Source organism: Hakea prostrata, chromosome 1, assembly GCF_041222555.1.
Source record: "Hakea prostrata isolate BN-2017 chromosome 1, UWA_Hpros_2, whole genome shotgun sequence".
Lineage (NCBI taxonomy): Eukaryota > Viridiplantae > Streptophyta > Magnoliopsida > Proteales > Proteaceae > Hakea > Hakea prostrata.
The window spans coordinates 35813261-35832763 of NC_142600.1; the positions used below are offsets into that span (position 1 = coordinate 35813261).

General features: G+C 40.2%; 1 protein-coding gene and 1 pseudogene across 1 annotated transcript; one reads left to right on the forward strand and one right to left on the reverse strand.

The window, feature by feature from the left end:
• Positions 1-238: 238 nt before the first annotated feature.
• LOC149028858 (uncharacterized) lies at positions 239-637 on the forward strand (annotated as a pseudogene).
• A 9350-nt stretch (positions 638-9987) lies between these two features.
• Positions 9988-13046, reverse strand: LOC149028859 (serine carboxypeptidase-like 31). The gene is made up of 10 exons (XM_089149349.1): positions 12755-13046; positions 12418-12525; positions 12236-12331; positions 12054-12146; positions 11882-11964; positions 11504-11794; positions 11295-11425; positions 10460-10555; positions 10236-10341; positions 9988-10134 (listed from the first exon to the last, which is right to left on the reverse strand). Exons 1-10 carry the CDS (start codon positions 13044-13046, stop codon positions 9988-9990), a joined length of 1443 nt encoding a protein of 480 aa, XP_089005475.1.
• Positions 13047-19503: the final 6457 nt, after the last annotated feature.

The following is a 19503-nucleotide window of genomic DNA, read 5'->3' on the forward strand; positions in this document are numbered from 1 at the left end:
CTTAAAGAGTTCCTTATTTTTTTTCACTTTGTTAAATGGTGATAAAAAGGGCATTGCTGAATGCTATTGTCTTTTGAAGAGGTTCCATTGCCCTTTATTATAATTCGGTTAAGACAAAAACCGACCTCTTGAGGCCACCATTCAGCCTCCCAGATGGCTTGTCTATTTTATAGCTCCGTTGGATCTATGGTTTGTTGACTTAAAAATGGAAAACAGTTCTTTACTGCAGGGGTCAGACATGGCAATCAGTTTTTCCAGATCATTGAAATACATAATCTCCAAGGAGGCATCAGAACAGTGAGTTGTAGAACATTTGCTGCTGCTGGTGGAAAAGCAAAGAAGGGAGCAAAAGGAGGTGCGCGGCTGGTGATGCTCCAAAGGCTTCTATACTCAGCAAAGAGGTAAAATCCACCACCGTTGTTGGTGCCAATATACTCAAGGATGAGTAGACCCTAAGATCATGGCAGATGCTGAATACCCTGATTGGTTCTCGCACCTGTTAGATAAAAAGCCAGCATTGAGTGAACTAAGGAGGAAGAATGTGGAAACTCTTCCATATGAAGAGCTCAAGCATTTTGTTAAGCTGGATAACCGAGCCTGGATAAAAGACAATAACTCTGTCCAAGCCAAGAATTGATGAGACCTTTATTTTTCTTGCTTTTCACCAACCCTGTTCTTAAGTGAACTTACCTTGTTTTATGTATTCACCTATTTTACAAATGAGTCCATGGGTCAACTGTAAGTGTTCTTAGTTTGTGTGCTCTCAAGCTTAGAGCATAAACCCAAGACAAGGATGGAAAAAACTTGAGAACCAAATTGAAGGTCTCTTTATTTGTTGAATTGTGGGTGTAAGGGTAATCTGGGTATTTCCTAGGGTTTTGGTTTTCCATTGAACCGGTGTGGTTCACTTCATTGTATATACCTAGCTTGGTCCGGTTTGAGTCATTCGTATGCAAAACAAGGGTTCTGCGAATTTGGGGAAATCAGAGAGAGAGCTCTGAGATGCGATAATGGCGATTCTCCTTTCTTCTCCTTCGATCTTTGTTCTTGGAGGAGGTTTCAAGTGTTGAGACCTGGATTGTGATCGGCGTGAAGAGTGGATGACTCGACGGTGATTTGGTGCCATATGGTTGCCCTATTGTGGTTATCTTGTACATATCAATCTCTGATCTTGTAAGTTCTTATCCTTCCATAGTAGATCGGACTCCATTCTTGAGTCCCGGAGACGTAGGCATCTAATGCCGAACTCCGTAATCAAATGCCTGTGTCTCTTGTCTTCTTGCTTCCAATTTCGTGGTAAATCACACACGACCGAATGGTTTGTCTAGGTTAGGGTTTATAGATTGTGTTTTCTTTTCTTGTTTCAATCTGATAAATCGTATAGGATATTCAATCAAATGCGATCATGAATTATAACTGGGAATATCAAATTGGCATCAGAGCCATGTTAGCCTGTTAGCCTGAGACAGCCTGTGTTTCGGTGGTTTTCTTTTTCTTGTGATTCGGTGGAGACCTAATTAGAATTTCTCTATGAGTTTTATGTTTAATTGGTTTATATGATCTCATAGGTAGTTTAGGTTAAATTATTGAATAATTTTTTTTGCTGATTATATAATCTGTGTATGCTTCGGCTACTGCTTCTGCTGATTATAGTTCTGTGCTACATCTGGTTCATATATGCTACTGCTACTACGATTGTTTACAGAATTAATTTTGGTTTTTTATATATATGATCTGTAAGATTCGGATGATACTACTGCTGGTTTTATAATCTGATTTTTTATATAATTTCTAAAAGTGTTAGTCTGTTAGCTAGTGTTAGCCTTGTTAGAGGTGTTAGTTGTTATCAAATTAGGTTATGTATATTATTTACATAATAATTTGATTGTTTGATCTCATACGGTTGTAGATTATTTTCAATTTTGATAATCTGATTGTGATACATGCTTTCGCTGCCCTCTTGTACATGCTCATATGAATCGGTTTTCATGATTTAACCTTTTATATGTTCATATATAGTCTGTTATCAAGATATGATTTAATTATATGCTCATATCGATTCGGTTCTATGTTGTAGTGACGCTTTACCTCTTGTGTGTGTGTGATGCAATAAGAGTTGTATGCTCAAGATATGAAATGCATACACCACCAAAGCCTTCAATCACCTCAAGCTTGACTTCCACAAGCTTACTTTAACACCTTGGTATGTTCTTCAAGGTTTGGGAGAAGGTGAAAGGCAAAGCACAAGGATCACTTGGGGAGTGGGTGATCAAGTGTGAGTCTTCTTCCTCTCAAATGAGGTGAATTGGGTTTATATAGAGCACCTTTGAGTGCCAAAACCCAATCCCCAACGGATAGAAAACGGACACATTTTTGTCCCGGTTTTTCAGCCACGGACGGACGTCCGTCCGGAAAGAGCCTTTAAACTAGCCGTTATAGGCTGTTTTTACACCAGACGGAATTCCGTCTGGGCAGACGGTCATCCGTCTCAGAAAAGAGCCGTTGCAAACTAGCCGTTATTGGCTAAGTCAGGGCCAGACGGACGTCCGTCTGCCCAGACGATCATCCGTCTGGCCTGGACTGGCCCAGACGGAATTCCGTCTGCCAGACAGAAATTCCGTTTGACCTTCTATGATTGAAAACACAGAAATGCTAAACCAGACGGTCATCCGTCTGAGCCCTGTTTTGCTGAATTAAGTTGGGGCTCGGACATGGCTTGGGTTTTTGGACTTTTAGGTCAACCCTAAGCATTGTACACCTCACTAACATGTCCTAGGTCACTCTAGTAATATGAATTACATATAATTGATGCATTTACATGAATGTGTATTAGAGAGTGTCCTAAGCCCTAATTCAGCCTAAGTCTTGATCTTCGACTTGATCTTCGACTTGATTTTGTGCAACGGTCTTCATGTCCATCTTGGCATGGTCATCTTGACTTAGACTTCATGCCCATCTTCATGTCTATCTTGGCATGATCTTGGCTTTGACTTGCATATGGCTTTGACTTGGAGTTGGTCCACTTGTTCTCATCTTGAACTAAAACATCATAACTCAATATAGCCATTAGTAATTCAGGCCTATTATCATCAAAACCAATAGAGGCTGATGTGGCAATTGCTGACGTGGCATTTCCCAACAATCTCAAAAGAGAAAGAGGGTGATCGAAGTCACTCCTTTCTCAAAAACATCAAAAGCAGGGAAAAATGGTTGATCAATTCAATTACAAATCCCAATATCAAAGAGTAATCTAAAGAGTTATTACAACATATCTTGGTTCCCAAAAAGTCATAAAGGCCTAGGCTAGAGTCTCCTCCGTCAAGTATAGAGTATCCTCGTAAGTGTACACAAAGGAGACTAAGCATGGCCTCTCCCAAATCCAAGGTCGGACTAACTCTAGTATGGAGGGTAATCACCCTCGGCACCTTCACCATAATCTTCGTAATAGCCAGGACCTTCACCGTAGTATGAGGGATCCTGCGCCGCCTCATAGTAGGAGCCATCAATGTCTTCAGTACCTGCAGATATGTCTAACAAAAACAATTGCAGAAAGGAAATGAGTTCAAAGAACTCAGCAAGGGGAATCGTTCCACAATACACAAAACATACGATACAAGTCACAATATGATGTCAGATGATATGAGACAATAATGAAAAATGATTCTACTCTGAGTATGCTAGTCTCTAAGGTAGACATGCTTTAAGCCATAGCACCATACTTCTTTAGGTCGTCTGTCACTCCCCCTCAATCATACATGATATCTTGGGTCCGCGGGTAATTGGGTAAAGTACTCATCAGAAACCATGGTTGGGGATTAAGTCACCACTCTCTCACATCACCATTGGTATAAGTATTGGCGCATGTCGCGGCGAAGCCTAGCCCAATGCAAGTCAAGTCATCTACTCAGTCGTATCATGTCAGATCCGGATACTTTCCCTATGGCACCGACCAACTCGGTTCCGTATCCCTCACACTAGAGTCAGCATATCCTACGGCTACAACCAACTCGGACTACGAACTCATCAACCCTATTGGTCATCCACAAATGGTAAACGGGAAGCTCTCACGTCCTCTCACGGATTGGTTACCGGTCTTGAGCGCCTGTGAGCCCAAGTCTAACCATTTGCAACCCTACCAATAAATGGCCCCTTTCGGGTATCCGCAATATGATTTATGTCCTCTCACGGGGTGGTTACCGGTCTTGAGCGCCCATCAACCATACTCTACCACGGGTCGTTCGGTCTCAATACCCTTCCGATTCGGGTCTGATACAACAAGGATAGTCCTAGCCATACATCTAGACAATCCTATGTATGCCATCCAATAACTCGGGAGAGTGTCAATGGACACCTTCGACGAACATCCCATACTATTCCCTCCGATGTCCAACGACATAAGTGTCGGTAGGACACTTCCCAATCCCAAGTCATACGTTGTCATTCACAAACTAAATCTCATTATATCATACATGATCAATAATTCATCATATAAACAAAGGCATATCATAACATGATTAGTCATATACATAATCATAAAGAATAATTAAGCATGATATTCCGAATAACATATAACATACTATTACTGATAAAATGCATACAACAATCATACATGGTTAAGGAGTACACATATGAAGTATATCTACTAAGTTTACAAAGTAGAAGTATATTTGCATAATCAACGTACTAGGGGTAACGACCGTCCTTACCTTAATCGAGTCGAGAATAAAATCAAGAGTCACCAAGAATAGCCTAAAAGTCAGTGTTTGTACCCTAGACAACATATAATCAACATTAGAGAAGAAAGCAATCGAATCAGAGGTCAAACGAAGCATTTCGGCCAAAAACAGAGTTGTTGTCATATCTTGGTCGACTGGCTGGTCGACTGTCAGTCGACCAAAGCTTAAACAGTAACGGGCATAATTGGTGATTTGGCCCGAAACTGATCTTTCGGTGCTCCGATCAACATGAAATTTGGAGGGCATGATTATGGCAATATGGGGACACTACACACCAAAAAATATCACGATCCAACGGTCCAATTGTGAATACCCAAATCGAAACCCTATGTTCTATATGCTAATCATCACACATTGAATTGGAATTGATTGCAATAGTAAGAATTGATGGGGAATCAATTAAGGGGATGACAAGAATTAAATTAGGATCATGAATCAATAGTAATTCAATCTAGCATACATCTACACTTCAATTTGAACTAAAGAATAGGTTGAAATGAAAGGAATCATGGGATTGTAATGTAGGTGAACATAATCATAGCAAGAATGAATTGAGATTGATGGAAATGAATGGGGAAGCTCATGGCCAAGTGTTTGCAAGGTTGCAGCACTTCAACCATGGCCCAAGGATTATAAATTAATAGAAGATGAGTAGATTAGAAGAAAAATAAGAGAAATCATACCTTGAGTTGACGATTGAGGTGGAAAACCAATGATTGGAGTCAAGGATCTTCACAAACACCAAGAGAGGGCCAAGAGAGTGTCACTCTTTGTTCTCTGGAGTGCCAATGATTGGGGTAAATCTTCATTCACGAGTTCCAAAAAGGTAGGGTCAAAATGGTAAGTAAGTTTTCTAATTTTTGAATTTCATTACTGCTGGTCGACTGGTCAGTCGACCAAGGCTGACAGAACCTTAGAATAGGGATTTGGAAGGCCAGACTGATCCGAATTGAGTTGAGTTTTCAAATACAAGTCAATCAACAAGTCTAGTTTTAAGAAATACCTTCGGATTGAGCACGGGGTTCAATAGGTGCTTCAACTAATTCAATCTTCTTCACAGATTTTCACTAAACACCGACAATGTGCTCAAGTAAGGGCATCACTGTCAATATCCATAGGCTCTGGATCAAGCATCGAATCTTCAACTAAGAGAGCCCACAAGTCTCTTCTACCTCCACTTCGGGTCTTCGGACCTACAACAATACAAAATCCTGGCCGGGTCAGGGTTAGGATAAAGCCGGATTTTACACATACCTTATGAGTTGATAATGGAGGCAAGAGAGAGTGTTTTGCAATGATTTTAAGTAGAATATCCTTCACCAATTTCAAGGAGGAGTTTTGGGGAACCTTCTCCACGTTCTCAGGTGTTACAATGATTAGAATAGGGTCCAAAAGACAAGGCTAGTATAAATAGGGTGTGGAATATTCCAAAGAAATCATTAACTCGAATCTGGGCAGCCTTGGTCGATGGGATTGACCAAGCATAGTTCAGCAGAAAATCAGCAATAGTTCAACAACTTTGGACAGGGATTCGGAGGGCTATACGGGGTCAAATTGAGTGGGGTTTTCTCCTACAAGTCATTCAAGAAGTCTAGTTTCGAGAAATACCTTCAGATTGAGCACGGTAGTTCATTAGGTATTTAAAATAATTTAACCCTCTTCGATGTGCAGAATTTCACTAAACACTGACAATGTACTCAAGTAAGGCGCATCATCGTCAAAATCCATGGGTTTCGGGTCAAACACCATGTCTTCCATAAAGAGGGCCCACAAGGACAATTTCCATCACTTTGGGACATGGATCTACACTAAGGGAAAGGTCGGACAGGATTTTCTAAGGCTTTCAAAGATAATAACACTGAAATCAAGGTCCAACTTCAAGGTCTAACATCAAACAAGTCTTTCTTCACTCAAAAAAAATAGGGTGCCCTGGCTAGGTTTGGGCCGGATTTCACATCAGTGGGAATAGTATGGGATATTTCCGATGGTGGCCTTTGATGCTTTCCTGGATTATTGGTTGTCATACCTAGGGTTGTCTAACGGTGTTTGACTAGGATATCCCTGTTATATCAGACCCAATTTGGAAGGGTATTGAGACTGAATGACCCATGGTAACAATGGGGATTCATGGGCGTTCAACATCGGTAACCAACCCGTGAGAGGACATGAATCACATTGTGGGGGCCAGTCATTGGTAGGGTCGCATTTAGTAAACTTGGGCTCATGGGCGCTCAAGACCAGTAGCCAATCCGTGAGGGGACATGAAAGCTTCCCGTCTATTATTTGTGGATGACCAATAGGGTTGATGAGTCCGTAGTCTGGGACTATACTGACTCTAGTGTGAAGGATACTGGAAAGGATCGCCCGGGCGAGGAATGGACGTATGTGGATCTGAGTTGATATAACCTAGTAGATGATTGGCATTTGGCTAGGCTTTACCCTGACATGCGCCAATACTTAGGCCAAATGGTGATGTGAGAGAGAGGTGACCTAAACCCCAGCCATGAAATGTCCAAGAGGGATGCAAGACCCAACTACCACCGGAAGAGCCCAAGATGCTTGGATGGTTGAGGGAGAGTGAATGACCTTCCTAAAGAAGTATGGTGCTATGACTTAAAGCATGTCTTCCTATAGAGACCAGCATACATAGAGTTAGACTCATACATGCATTGTCTATCTCATGCTATGTTTCTCTTATCATGTTATTTATGTTATTATGGAATAACTTGCCTTGCTGAGTTCTCTTGAACTCACTCCTTTCGTGCAAATATCTTTTGTTAAATTATCCTACGGGTATAGATGACTATGATGGCCAATACGAGGAAGCGCAAGCTGAAGAAGCATACTACACGCAAGGTGTTGGCAGTTATGAAGATCTCGGTGATGATCCCTCGTGTGATCACGCTACGTACCATGATTAGCTCTACCATGGAGTGGGAGCGTCCGAGCTTAATTTCTAAAGTTTATGTTTATGAAGACGTTCTTTATAAAGTAAAATAAACTCTAGCTTAGTTTCATTACTTCTTTCTTTCTTTTCATTTGGAACCGGTTGTAATCTTCTTTTGACTTTCGCGCTACATTCCGCTGCATCGGAGGAATGAGATTCCGCCTCACTCTACATTTTGATTATATATATATATATATATTGTTATCATTCCAACACTCTAATGTTATTTCGTTATTTTGCTTTGATCTATTAATTAATATTGTTAACCTTGATTTAGTCTTGTTCTTGATTATATTATTGTGAATGTGGGAGGTTAATTTCCTCGATAATGATCTTCGGGCTTTGGATCACACACTCGAGTGTGCCATGTAGGGTACCGGCTGGGTGGATGTGACTACTACATCAAAGGCACCATGCTAGCAAGATCCAGAATACATCACCAAGGGGGATTGAACTCAACTCGGGCGTGCCATGTATAGAGAAAACTTTTCATTTTATCTATGACTTGGGGATGCCAATAGAGAGCGAAGCTTTACGAACACGAAACAATCAAATCAAGAATTCTAGCCTTGGAGCAAAAAGCATAAAGCTGATTGAGGATATTCCAAGCATGAGAGGAGGTTTTGGCCTGAACAACATGTGGCAATGTTGAATTAGACAAAGAAGAAATCAATTATCCTAATATAGACTAATCTTGGTGATCCCATTGTGCAAACGAAATTGAAGAAGAGGAGGATGCATCAACTTAAAGAATAGAATCAGAGGATGGTTGTGGGAAAGAATATTTAGCATACCCGATCAAATCATAACCTTTAAGAAACAGGAGAAACTGCACTTTCCTCAACGGGAGAAACTATGCTTTCCACACAAGGAAATTCATTGCATTCAACTAATTGGTAGTCCACTTCCAAAGTTCAGAGACACCCAAGAAGACGGAGGTGGAGGAGCCCGTACAAAGGGCGGAACGAAGGAAGCCAAAGAGGCATAGAAGCCACTAACCTAGAAAGAGAAAAAAGGGCACAAGCTCACACAGGCCCGAACAACAATTGGTACCATGTAGTGATTCTAATATCCAATTTGAATGTAATGTGAAGTACAAGAGTATTTATACATTAAGAAACACAAGAACCAATTTGAACCCCCGCACAAGCCCGAAACAACAATTGATACCATGTAGTGAATCTAAATCCAATTTGAATGTAATGTGAATTACAAGAGTATTTATACATTGAAAAATAAAAGAATCAATTAGAACCCCCCCCCCCCACACACACAAAGATAAAACAAGAAAAAAGAGGAAGAGAAACACAAGAACTAATGCTAAACACAACTTTCTACCAAAAAAACAGAAAACATTAAAGACAGCTGGGTATCCTTATCTGTTTGATGGGTGACAGCCAGCAGATCTATAACCAAATCATTTTCCATGTTCCGAAAATTAAAATAGTTAAAATCCTTTGACAATATTTATGGTTTTGATGGTAGAGATTCTCCAGCAAGAAAGGTTGCAAAGAGAGCCAGAGACTCTAGTAACCATTGTGCAAAATTGAAGAAGAAGAGGATGCATCAGCTTAAAGAATAGAATCAGAGGATGCTTGTGGGAAAGAATATTTAACATACCCGATCAAATCATAACCTTTAAGAAACGGGAGAAACTACACTTTCCTCAACGGGAGAAACTATGCTTTTCACCCAAGGAAATTCATAGCATTCAACTAATTGGTAGTCCACTTCCAAAGTTCAGAGACACCCAAGAAGACGAAGGTGGAGGAGCCCGTACAAAGGGCGGAACGAAGGAAGCCAAAGAGGCATAGAAGCCACTAACCCAGAAAGAGAAAAAAGGGCACAAGCCCGCACAGGCCCGAACAACAATTGATACCATGTAGTGATTCTAATATCCAATTTGAATGTAATGTGAAGTACAAGAGTATTTATACATTAAGAAACACAAGAACCAATTTGAACCCCCGCACAAGCCCGAAACAACAATTTATACCATGGAGTGATTCTAAATCCAATTTGAATGAAATGTGAATTACAAGAGTATTTATACATTGAAAAATAAAAGAATCATTTAGAAACCCCAACCCCCCCCCCCCCCCCCCAAAGAAAAAACAAGGAAAAAGAGGAAGAGAAACACAAGAACTAATGCTAAACACAACTTTCTACCAAAAAAAAAACAGAAAACATTAAAGACAATTTGGTATCCTTAACCGTCGATGGGTGACAGATGCAGCGCAGATCTATAACCAAATCATTCTCCATGTTCCGAAAATTAAAATAGTTAAAATCCTTTGACAATATTTATGGTTTCGATGGTAGAGATTCTCCAGCAAGAAAGGATGCAAAGAGAGCCAGAGACTCGCTGGGTTTGAAATTGGGCACCGCATGTCCAGCTCCTCTAAATGTTGCAAATGTGAGTCCCTTATACTCTTGGAACCACCCGATCACCTGGATTCATAACAGCCCACATAACTACTAGTCTTCTTTTCAAATTATCTACAGGAGAAAGGAGACTCATTCCGTTGGTAAGATGACAATGTCTAGATTACCCGCTTCGTTGATACCCAGTATCTCCACGTTGTAGTGATAGGCAGTTTTAAAGCACTCAAGCTATATCTTGTGGACAAAACAGGAACTCTTCCATCCGTGTCTCCACTAAACAAAAAGAAAGAAATATGAACTCATGAGCCATAAGGTCCAAAAGAAAAGCTACTACACCTATAATATCAAGGGTTCTGCTGGTTTGTAGATCTCCTTCTTCATAGTTCCCTACCTGTAGACCCATATCCTGAGACCTGCTGCGATTAGTTTCTTGTATATAGGTATGGTGGAAGGTATTGACTCCGACCATTCGGAAAATATTGTCATACTACATCCAAAGTAAAACCACAAAGTGTTAGAAAGGCATCTTTAATGTATGAGTACTAGAATATTCGACTAGTATAGTTAATGATATGTTAAAGAATTTGTTTTAACACATCCAATCAAGCAGTCTAGCTCAGCTCACTTGACGCTTTTTTGTCACACATATTGTGTGGGCCCATGTGAACTTTAATCCTGAAAGAGAAGTGTTCCCCTAGTGGAGATATGATCCGGACTCCTATTCAAGAGCTAGATACTGCTAGTGAACCCACAATAGTCGTACTTCGACCCATGCCAACTAATCCATATTGCATGAGGAGTTTTATATGTACTAGACAACCTCAGCCAGAGTTGCATCAAACAGGAATTTCTAACCCTAATCCATCTGTGAGAAAGCTAGTGCACACACTCAAATACAATTCGAAGTTCAAATGCTAAGAATTCTAACAATCCCAAACTCTCTCAGATATGTACAAATAAAGGTGTACAAAAAGGTTTGCTTAGTTGGTAACACGTGGCACCTCTTAGTGAAGAACTCATGGCCAATTCTTTGTATGTTATATGTAATAGTCCTCCCCCCCCTAATATAAAGCTACCAATTCCCAAAGAAAAGAAATGTACCGCAGCCTCTACTCTATCCATGGATTTAGGTTGAACAGTTCTACCGAACAACCGTAAACTCTCCTCTCTTCTTGCATGAAAAGCCAATAATTTTAAGCTAAGATTATGGAGAAAGAGAGGCATACTTGCAGATGCTCCAGTTCTTGAGCTGAAAACCATCACTGACATGGAGGGCCTTCTGGACTTCGGGTCTGTTGTAGAAAGTCTTTGCATAATTGTCAAGGCAGGGGTCATAACCACCCATGATTCTTGGCAACTGGGAAAATTTTTGTTGTCAGATTAGAGAAGAAACAATTTTTTACAAGAACTAGCAAGGAAAAGAAAATGAGCTGACCATCTTAGACTTGCGGTTGAACAAAACTTGCATTGATCCATTATCTGAGCTAGCTGAGTTGTTGGTGCTACAGAGAGAGGTATAAAGGCTATACATATCAATCCCTTTATATTGATTAAGAAACTCACTCACAGCGTCGCTGCAAGTATCGTTATCCCATGTATGATCTGAGGAAAAATTGCAGTTTTCCTTGATAACTTTGTAAGTTTCATCTGATATCACAGCATGGCTCCATCCATAATCCACCATACCTCTCCAATCATCATCATTCGTTGTCTCAGGATTACCCAACTATAATTTTCACAGAAAATCTCAACTAGTAAGACTTTATAGCACATACTATGAGGGATTTTTATATTATCTAGTAGTGATCATTACCAAGAAACCCTTCAGGTTTATACGTAGAGAAGGATCCTTGTTCATATCATATACAAGTTCAGCCAGCTCTGGAACGTATCTTCCTGTTCATCAGGTACATGTAAGTCATGATAGAAACATAAAAATGATAATAGCCTGAAGGGTTACGAAGCAGCTGGCTATGTTTATGTACCTGCATAGCTCTCCCCTGCAATGTAAAAACTATGGTTTCTATACATCGGGAATTTGTTGAACCATCTGTGCAAGAAGGTATACGTATCCTTTGCTAAACAAGTAAAGACCAATTAGAAGATCAATTATTCTCTATCTGTAAAGATCTCAAGATAGAACTAGGTAGGCATCAAAGTAACTCACCTGTAAAGGTATCACCAAGAATACCATAATCAGTGCTTGTATTCGAGTATGAAAAGCCAACACCAACTGGAGATTCCAAGAATAACATGTTGGCTTCTGGAACAACAGGAACACAAGGAGCAATTCAGTTAATGCCGTTTTAAGTGTATACAGGTATACAGAGAAGTTAATGATTTCAAAACCTTTATTCCATGAGTATGGGTTGAATTTCAGCCCTTTTCCATCTTTATCAACAAGGAAAGGACCAATCTCTTCTGTAGCTCCGTATCCTACGGAAGAGCACCCTGGACCTGAGACATGATTTTTACCTTGTCAGAGAACATAGAGTGTAGAATGTTGGAATATTGTAAAGAAAGCTAAAACAATATGACAATGTAAAGGAGAATCAGGAAAACTTCAACCTGCGACGAAAGAAGGCTATGGATCGAAAAATGAGGTTATCACGATATTTCCTCCATTAGCTTTCAAAATCATAAGGAATTTGAAAACTACTAATTAAGGAGAGATACGTCTTGTTACCTCCATTAAGCCACAGCACCAATGGTTTTACTTCAGGGTTACTTGAGGCTTCATAGAACCAGTAGAAGAGAGCTCTCTGATTGGTTTCATTTACTGTAACATAACCTGCATAATGGTTGAACTCCACCTTAGGTTGGCCTGGCAATTCAGTTACAAGATCCTTGCCTGCCTCTACGCCCACCTTCTTGGCATGAGACAAGGGTTCATGCCCAGCAGCCTGGCCAGGAATTACAGAAATTAGACTGAGTAGAGCCCAACATAGAATACCCATCACCTTTAGTGCAAAAGACATAGGAACACTAAAATTTTAAACCCTCAAAACCTCATATAACAGAGAAACAATACAAGGAGATATATATATATATATATATATATATATATATATATATATAATATATATATATGGAGCTGTGGTTGCGTATGTAAGGCGGACCTGGTGCCAAGCTGTACGAGGCAAACGATAATTTGTTGGGAAGGGATCAGCGGAGCCTCCACTTTTGATGTGGTTGTTGAATTCAGTTTGGAGGATAATACTCACAAAATTGATCCCATAAAAGTTTTTAATATTTTACATCTTTGAGACTCAAATCTTGCACGGATTATAATGGATACCAACTTTTGTGAAGGTGGATGAAGCTTCACCCCCCAAAGGAATCCTTCAGGAATTCGGATCCTCTCTGTCCAAGCCTCTCATTCGTCCGGTACATCCGTCCGTTGGATGGGCAACTCATTTTTAAAGTACCACATTCAGGTTCCATGCATATAGGCTCCTTTGGTACCAAATTAAGATTTTGATTTGAATCTTATCAAATCTCATTCAACAGCTAAATGCATCTAGTACCACTTATGGGAGGCTAGCCAACATGATAAAAGAAAGAAAATTCAATTAGTAATTGAAATTAAATTCACCTTGAACAGCGAAGAGTATCTATCACCACTATGGAGGCCAGCTTCAAATATTAATTATGTGCACCTCTAACATCTAAGAGTATCTATCACAAACATAGTGGCTAGCTTAAGATGTTAATTTGAATTTAAATTCACCACCATCATCTAAAGAGTATCAACTACAAGTATGAAAGGCTATATAAAACATGATTATATGATAAGATCCTCTTGGGACAAAAGAAGCAAAGGAAATTAATCAAAGAGCTATTAATAGAATCCAAAGAAACGAGTGATTATATCAATAAATTTCTATCCAAGTCATTTCTTTGTAAAGCAAGGACTCAATCTCAGTTCAAGTTAATTTTTTAAGCTGGCCTTCAACGGTTGTAGTAGATACTTTTAGCTGTTGGAGGTGAATTTGAATCCAAATAATATTTGAATTAGTTGTTTCATTTTATCATGTTAGCTAGCCTTCCATAGTTGTAGGAGACACAATTAGTTGTTGAAGGAGTTCTTGTAAGATTCAAGTCAATATTTGAATTGCTTCCTTCTATATCATGTATGTCATGCACAAAATTGATTTTGGACCCTCTACTCACATGGGTAGGATTTTTTCAACCCACATGGATTCATGACACACGCTCAATTTAAAACCAAAATCATATTTTTTAGGAAAATTTCAAGTGTTGCTATGCAATTTTGTTCGTCTTTTCAACCGGATGAACCTGCAAGAATGAGCTCGACCGGGGAGGTCAAGTGTCACCTCCGACGTTCTAGTTAGGAATCTCTCCAATTAAGGAAGACAAGAAAGCAATGAACAATAAAGTTTAGAGTAGTGATAGTTCTATCCTGTGTGTCTTCTCCTTACGATTACCTGTCCTTTTATAAGGTTTTGGTATTTGACTTCGTCTCGAACTTATACTTTGTTCGGACTTCAATACGGACTCTAGTTGTAGAGGTAAACTTTTGCTAGAATTCTAATTTGGTTGGGAACACCATTGTTTTCATCAATCCCAATCATGTCACACTAGAGAAATAGGTTTTGTATCTGTTCTAACAATGTATTCTTCCAAAGAAGGATTCCTTGCTTTAAAATCTGATCTAGAACTAGGGTTTCTTAAGTTTTCTTGTTTGGAGTGTTTAGTTGGTGTTTCAGATATGTGACTTATACTTGGGATCACCCCAAAACTCATTAAATATGGGGGATTGACAATGTGATTTTCAGATATAAATTTGCAAGAGAGACCTGGTGATTGGTTGCCCCAATGGATTGGCTCAACCGATTGGCTCAACCAATTGGCCCTCTTCATGACTTTATTTTGAAGTTTGATTTGGCTAAATTGATTCTAAATCTTAAATGTAAGTGTATGAACATATTAATAGGACCTAATGTGACTTGCTAGAGTACTAGTTTGCATGAAACCAACTTATATAGAAGGTTTTCGACATCGATCAGGTAAGGAAACAGTGCACTTGTGCTTGGTTGCTGATTGTGTCATCTCTTTAAGTATTCACATATTCTTATTATTTTATGTACTATAATGTATTGTTTAAACACGTAAATCATGTAAAGTTGTAGGATGGTTACATACTCTGTTGTTCTTTATTTAATTACTTGATGTGGGCTTTGCTCTAACCTGAAGCTATTGCATCGTTTGTCCCAACGATGGCATTTCGATCTCATCTCGTATTTCAATCGAAAATGTTTGAATTGACTTGTTGGGCGCATTCGCTAACCACCTACCAAAGTTTAGTCGAAACAGAAATTGTGTTTCTTTGTTGGAAGTGAGGATTGCACCCCATTCCTATTTTTCCCATCACCAATTAGGTGATGGTAGATATCATGGAATGGAGCATACTTGGTGACCCTATTTCCATAAGATTTTATTTTGTTGCAATAATTGTCTTTCCTGCATTTGTCATTTTTTTATTCTTGCTTGAGGACAAGCTTAGTCTAAGTGTGGGGGAATTCGATGAGCACATTTATGCGTGAAATCTTAGGGCATAAATCATGCATTTTACACATTTAGAGTAGAGCTACCTTTGGTTTTATGTTGTTTTTGAAGATTTTAGGACTTTCCAAGATTTAAGCAAATATTTGGAGTTTTGGGTACGAAACATGCAATTTTACACATCAAGATGTCCGTTTGAATTCTCAAGTTCGAAAATGGGCTGACATAGAGCATGTTGGGCTAGAGATGTGATTATGGACCTGATATGGGAAAAATATCATTCAACCGGGTCTTTCCTAGGTTCAACCCTCAACCCCAATCGGGGGCAAACCGACCAAGTTAGTTCTGGGCGAACTAACTTCTAAGATGGCGTGCTAAGGAAGAAACCTTACACAATCAACAGGCAAGCACGAGTCCGAGATTTTCGGGATGGATAACCCGTCAAAGAGACGGTTATCACACTCACTAAAGTGGACGATCATGCCAACTCGAATAACAGCCACGCCTGTAGCATCTAGATCATGCAATCAAGGGAAGTTGTCCACTACCCCACTAACAGGTATAATCCTGTCAAGATCTGACGGACACCATAAGAAGGCACATACGAGTTCAACGAATAGGATTTAAAGGTAAACCCTATATAAGTCAAAACCTACGTACAAAGAAGGTATCTGAATCGTATTCCCAATATCGTATTTATACTTTAGCTCTACAACTAGTTAGAGCCTTTGTGATCAATTCATTAACTGACTTAGCCATCGGAGGTGGATTCCTAACCCCCACAATCGGGCCGTATCTGAAAATTGTTTTGTAGGTCATCTTCAAGTGATCTAAGGGCTAAGCAGATTTTGGAGACATCATTTTGCACCATTTGTGGGAAACACTTCAGAAAGTCATGGTTACCAGGTCAGCAGCAGCTGCGGAGGCTCAACGAGAAGCTGACGTTCAACTTCCTGGTGGGAACGATCCAGAAGATATCCCCGAAGGAAGTCGTGCTCGTGAAGTACGAGAAGATGGAGGACAAGGAGGTAATGATCAACTAAATCCAGAATCCTCTCCAATAGCAGTTGGATCAAATGCAACTCCAGTTTTTTTATATGAACCAGACGCTTCGTACGCTGGTTAGACAGGTGGTGGCTCCTCAGGCTCCTGATCATCAAGAAGCCAGAAGGTGTGCGGGAGAAGTAGAGATGCTCATACCGCTTCTGCGAAGGCATTCCCCACAGGGAGATGGGCAACTGGTAGGTGGCCAGAATTATGGTCCGAACTTGCGAGGGAATTCCCGAGAGTGAGACAAAGAACAAAGAACTAAGGAATAACCCAGAAGGAATGGTCGGCATGAACGATCGCAATCAAGCTGAACCCGTCCAGTAACGAGATTGGGCAGAGGGGTACAAACTCACTCGCCAACCTCTAAACGTTCGGGTCGTGAGAGCTATCGAACTGGTGGGGGATGTTCGGTCCACATTGGTCAGGAGCCTGCAGATATTAATCAAAGGATGGGATTGCTTTCCCGAGGGAAGATGGTCGATGATATCTACTCGGTCATCAGAAAGACCCCTTTCGTCGAGGCAATAGCTGGATTTGTGTTTCCTCACAATTTTCGGCTCCCAAATTTCTCTTCGTTCGACGGTTCGGGAGATCCCATCGCCCATATCAATTATTATCAGCAGACTATGGCTGTGGCTGGTAATTCTGATGAAATCCTTTGCAGGGTGTTCGGTTAATCTTTGACCGGTGTAGAGCAGAAGTGGTTTTCAAATCTTCCTTCGGGAAGAATTGTCAATTTCGAGGAATTGGCACGAAAGTTTATTGGTCATTTCCAGAGTGGAATCCAGATCGAAAAGATGGAGGAGACTTTATTTACCATAAAGCAAGGGAAGAAACGAATCAATTCGGGAGTACCTAAAAAGATTCAACAAAGTTACTATGGAAATTGAGAATCTAGATGAATAGGTGGCTGAAACTGCTTTATTCACTGGGCTCACAAACCAGAGACTCTTGGAGTTTTTATTTCAAGACATGCCAACCACTTATGCTGAACTGGTGCAAAGGTGTCAAAAGAAAGCAGAAGTGATGGAGATTCTGGATGCAAGTGAAGGGGACATGAAGGGCTCCCCAAAGAATAGAAGGCTCTTGAAAAAATACAGAAGCCTAAGCAACCCAATCATGATCGAGACAGAAAAGCCTGTTCAATGTGGAGGCAATGTTCTCCCGATCAAAGCGAGTACACACCATTGAATACTTCTTGGTCAGAGATTCTGAATATCATCAAGAGACAAGATATTTTGAAATGGCCACCGAAGGTCATATCCAAACCTGTAGAGCGTAACATGGAAAGGTATTGCTGTTTTTACAAAGATTACAGGCATTACACGAATGATTGTAGGCACCTGAAGGCCGACATTGAGAGATTGATCTCTCAAGGACATCTCTCCAGTTTCATTAAAGGATGACCAGCGGAGCCAAAAGTAGCAGTCGAGAAGAGGGACCGTTCGGGAAGTCGAGAGTGACAAGTCGAGGTTTCCCAATTCAAAGAAGGGAAAGGAGGAGGTTGGAGCTAGCCGATCTCCTATCCTAACTATTTTTGGGGGACCTGAACCGGAGTCACTCCTAAAGCTGAAGGTCAAGTCTAAGTTCATTGGAAAGGTGGGGGCGATGAGTCGCCGGCAGGGGAGGGGGTGGGGTGGTTTTCAAGCGGCAGTGGTGGGCAATTTCTAGTGAGGTGTAGAACCTAAGGATTGGGTATGGGAGGGTATTAAATGGAGGTAGTTATATTATTTTAAACCTAGAGGGCATTATGGTCATTTCACACCTCACTTAACAGAACTTAGATTAAAAGCCTAACAGTGGGTAACTTGTATTTAGCAAGTGGATACTATGTAATTTAAGCCACTATAGTGGGGAGCCCAAAGTTTCACCCCCATTAGTGGGTGGCATGTAAAAAACTCTATTATTTATTATAAGTTAATCAAGCATGAAAGTATTCTTCTACCAAGTTTGGTGAAAACTAGAAGAATCCAGTGAAGCTGAAGTAGTTTTCAGGAAGTTGATTCCTTTGTCAGAGGCTATGGTTAAATTGGATGATACTGTATAATATTGAGGTCTTCTATTTGATTGTTTGAGACCAGTTTCTGCCATCATCACAATTTCATTAGAACTAGTAGGAAGTTATAATAGTTGGAACTCTATGTTTTAAATATTGTTGGCATTTTTATGTTTCTTGCTGTTTTGGTTTTGAAGTATTGCTGCTAGGTATTCTTCATAATTTCTTAAAGAGTTCCTTATTTTTTTTCACTTTGTTAAATGGTGATAAAAAGGGCATTGCTGAATGCTATTGTCTTCTGAAGAGGTTCCATTGCCCTTTATTATAATTCGGTTAAGACAAAAACCGACCTCTTGAGGCCACCATTCAGCCTCCTAGATGGCTTCTCTATTTTATAGCTCCGTTGGATCTATGGTTTGTTGACTTAAAAATGGAAAACAGTTCTTTACTGCAGGGGTCAGACATGGCAATCAGTTTTTCCAGATCATTGAAATACATAATCTCCAAGGAGGCATCAGAACAGTGAGTTGTAGAACATTTGCTGCTGCTGGTGGAAAAGCAAAGAAGGGAGCAAAAGGAGGTGCGGCTGGTGATGCTCCAAAGGCTTCTATACTCAGCAAAGAGGTAAAATCCACCACCGTTGTTGGTGCCAATATACTCAAGGATGGAGTAGACCCTAAGATCATGGTAGATGCTGAATACCATGATTGGTTGTGGCACCTGTTAGATAAAAAGCCAGCATTGAGTGAACTAAGGAGGAAGAATGTGGAAACTCTTCCATATGAAGAGCTCAAGTGTTTTGTTAAGCTGGATAACTGAGCCTGGATCAAAGACAATAACTCTGTCAAAGCAAAGAATTGATG

Bases quoted from the DNA above. Each gene is read 5' to 3' on its own strand.
- LOC149028859 (XM_089149349.1), bottom strand. From the start codon at position 13,046: ATGTCTTTTGCACTAAAGGTGATGGGTATTCTATGTTGGGCTCTACTC. The intron at 11,795-11,881 runs GTAATGATCACT...TGAAAATTATAG, and splicing joins TAAACCTGAAGGGTTTCTTG to TTGGGTAATCCTGAGACAAC. The intron at 10,135-10,235 runs GTAATCTAGACA...TTATGAATCCAG, and splicing joins ACTGGGTATCAACGAAGCGG to GTGATCGGGTGGTTCCAAGA.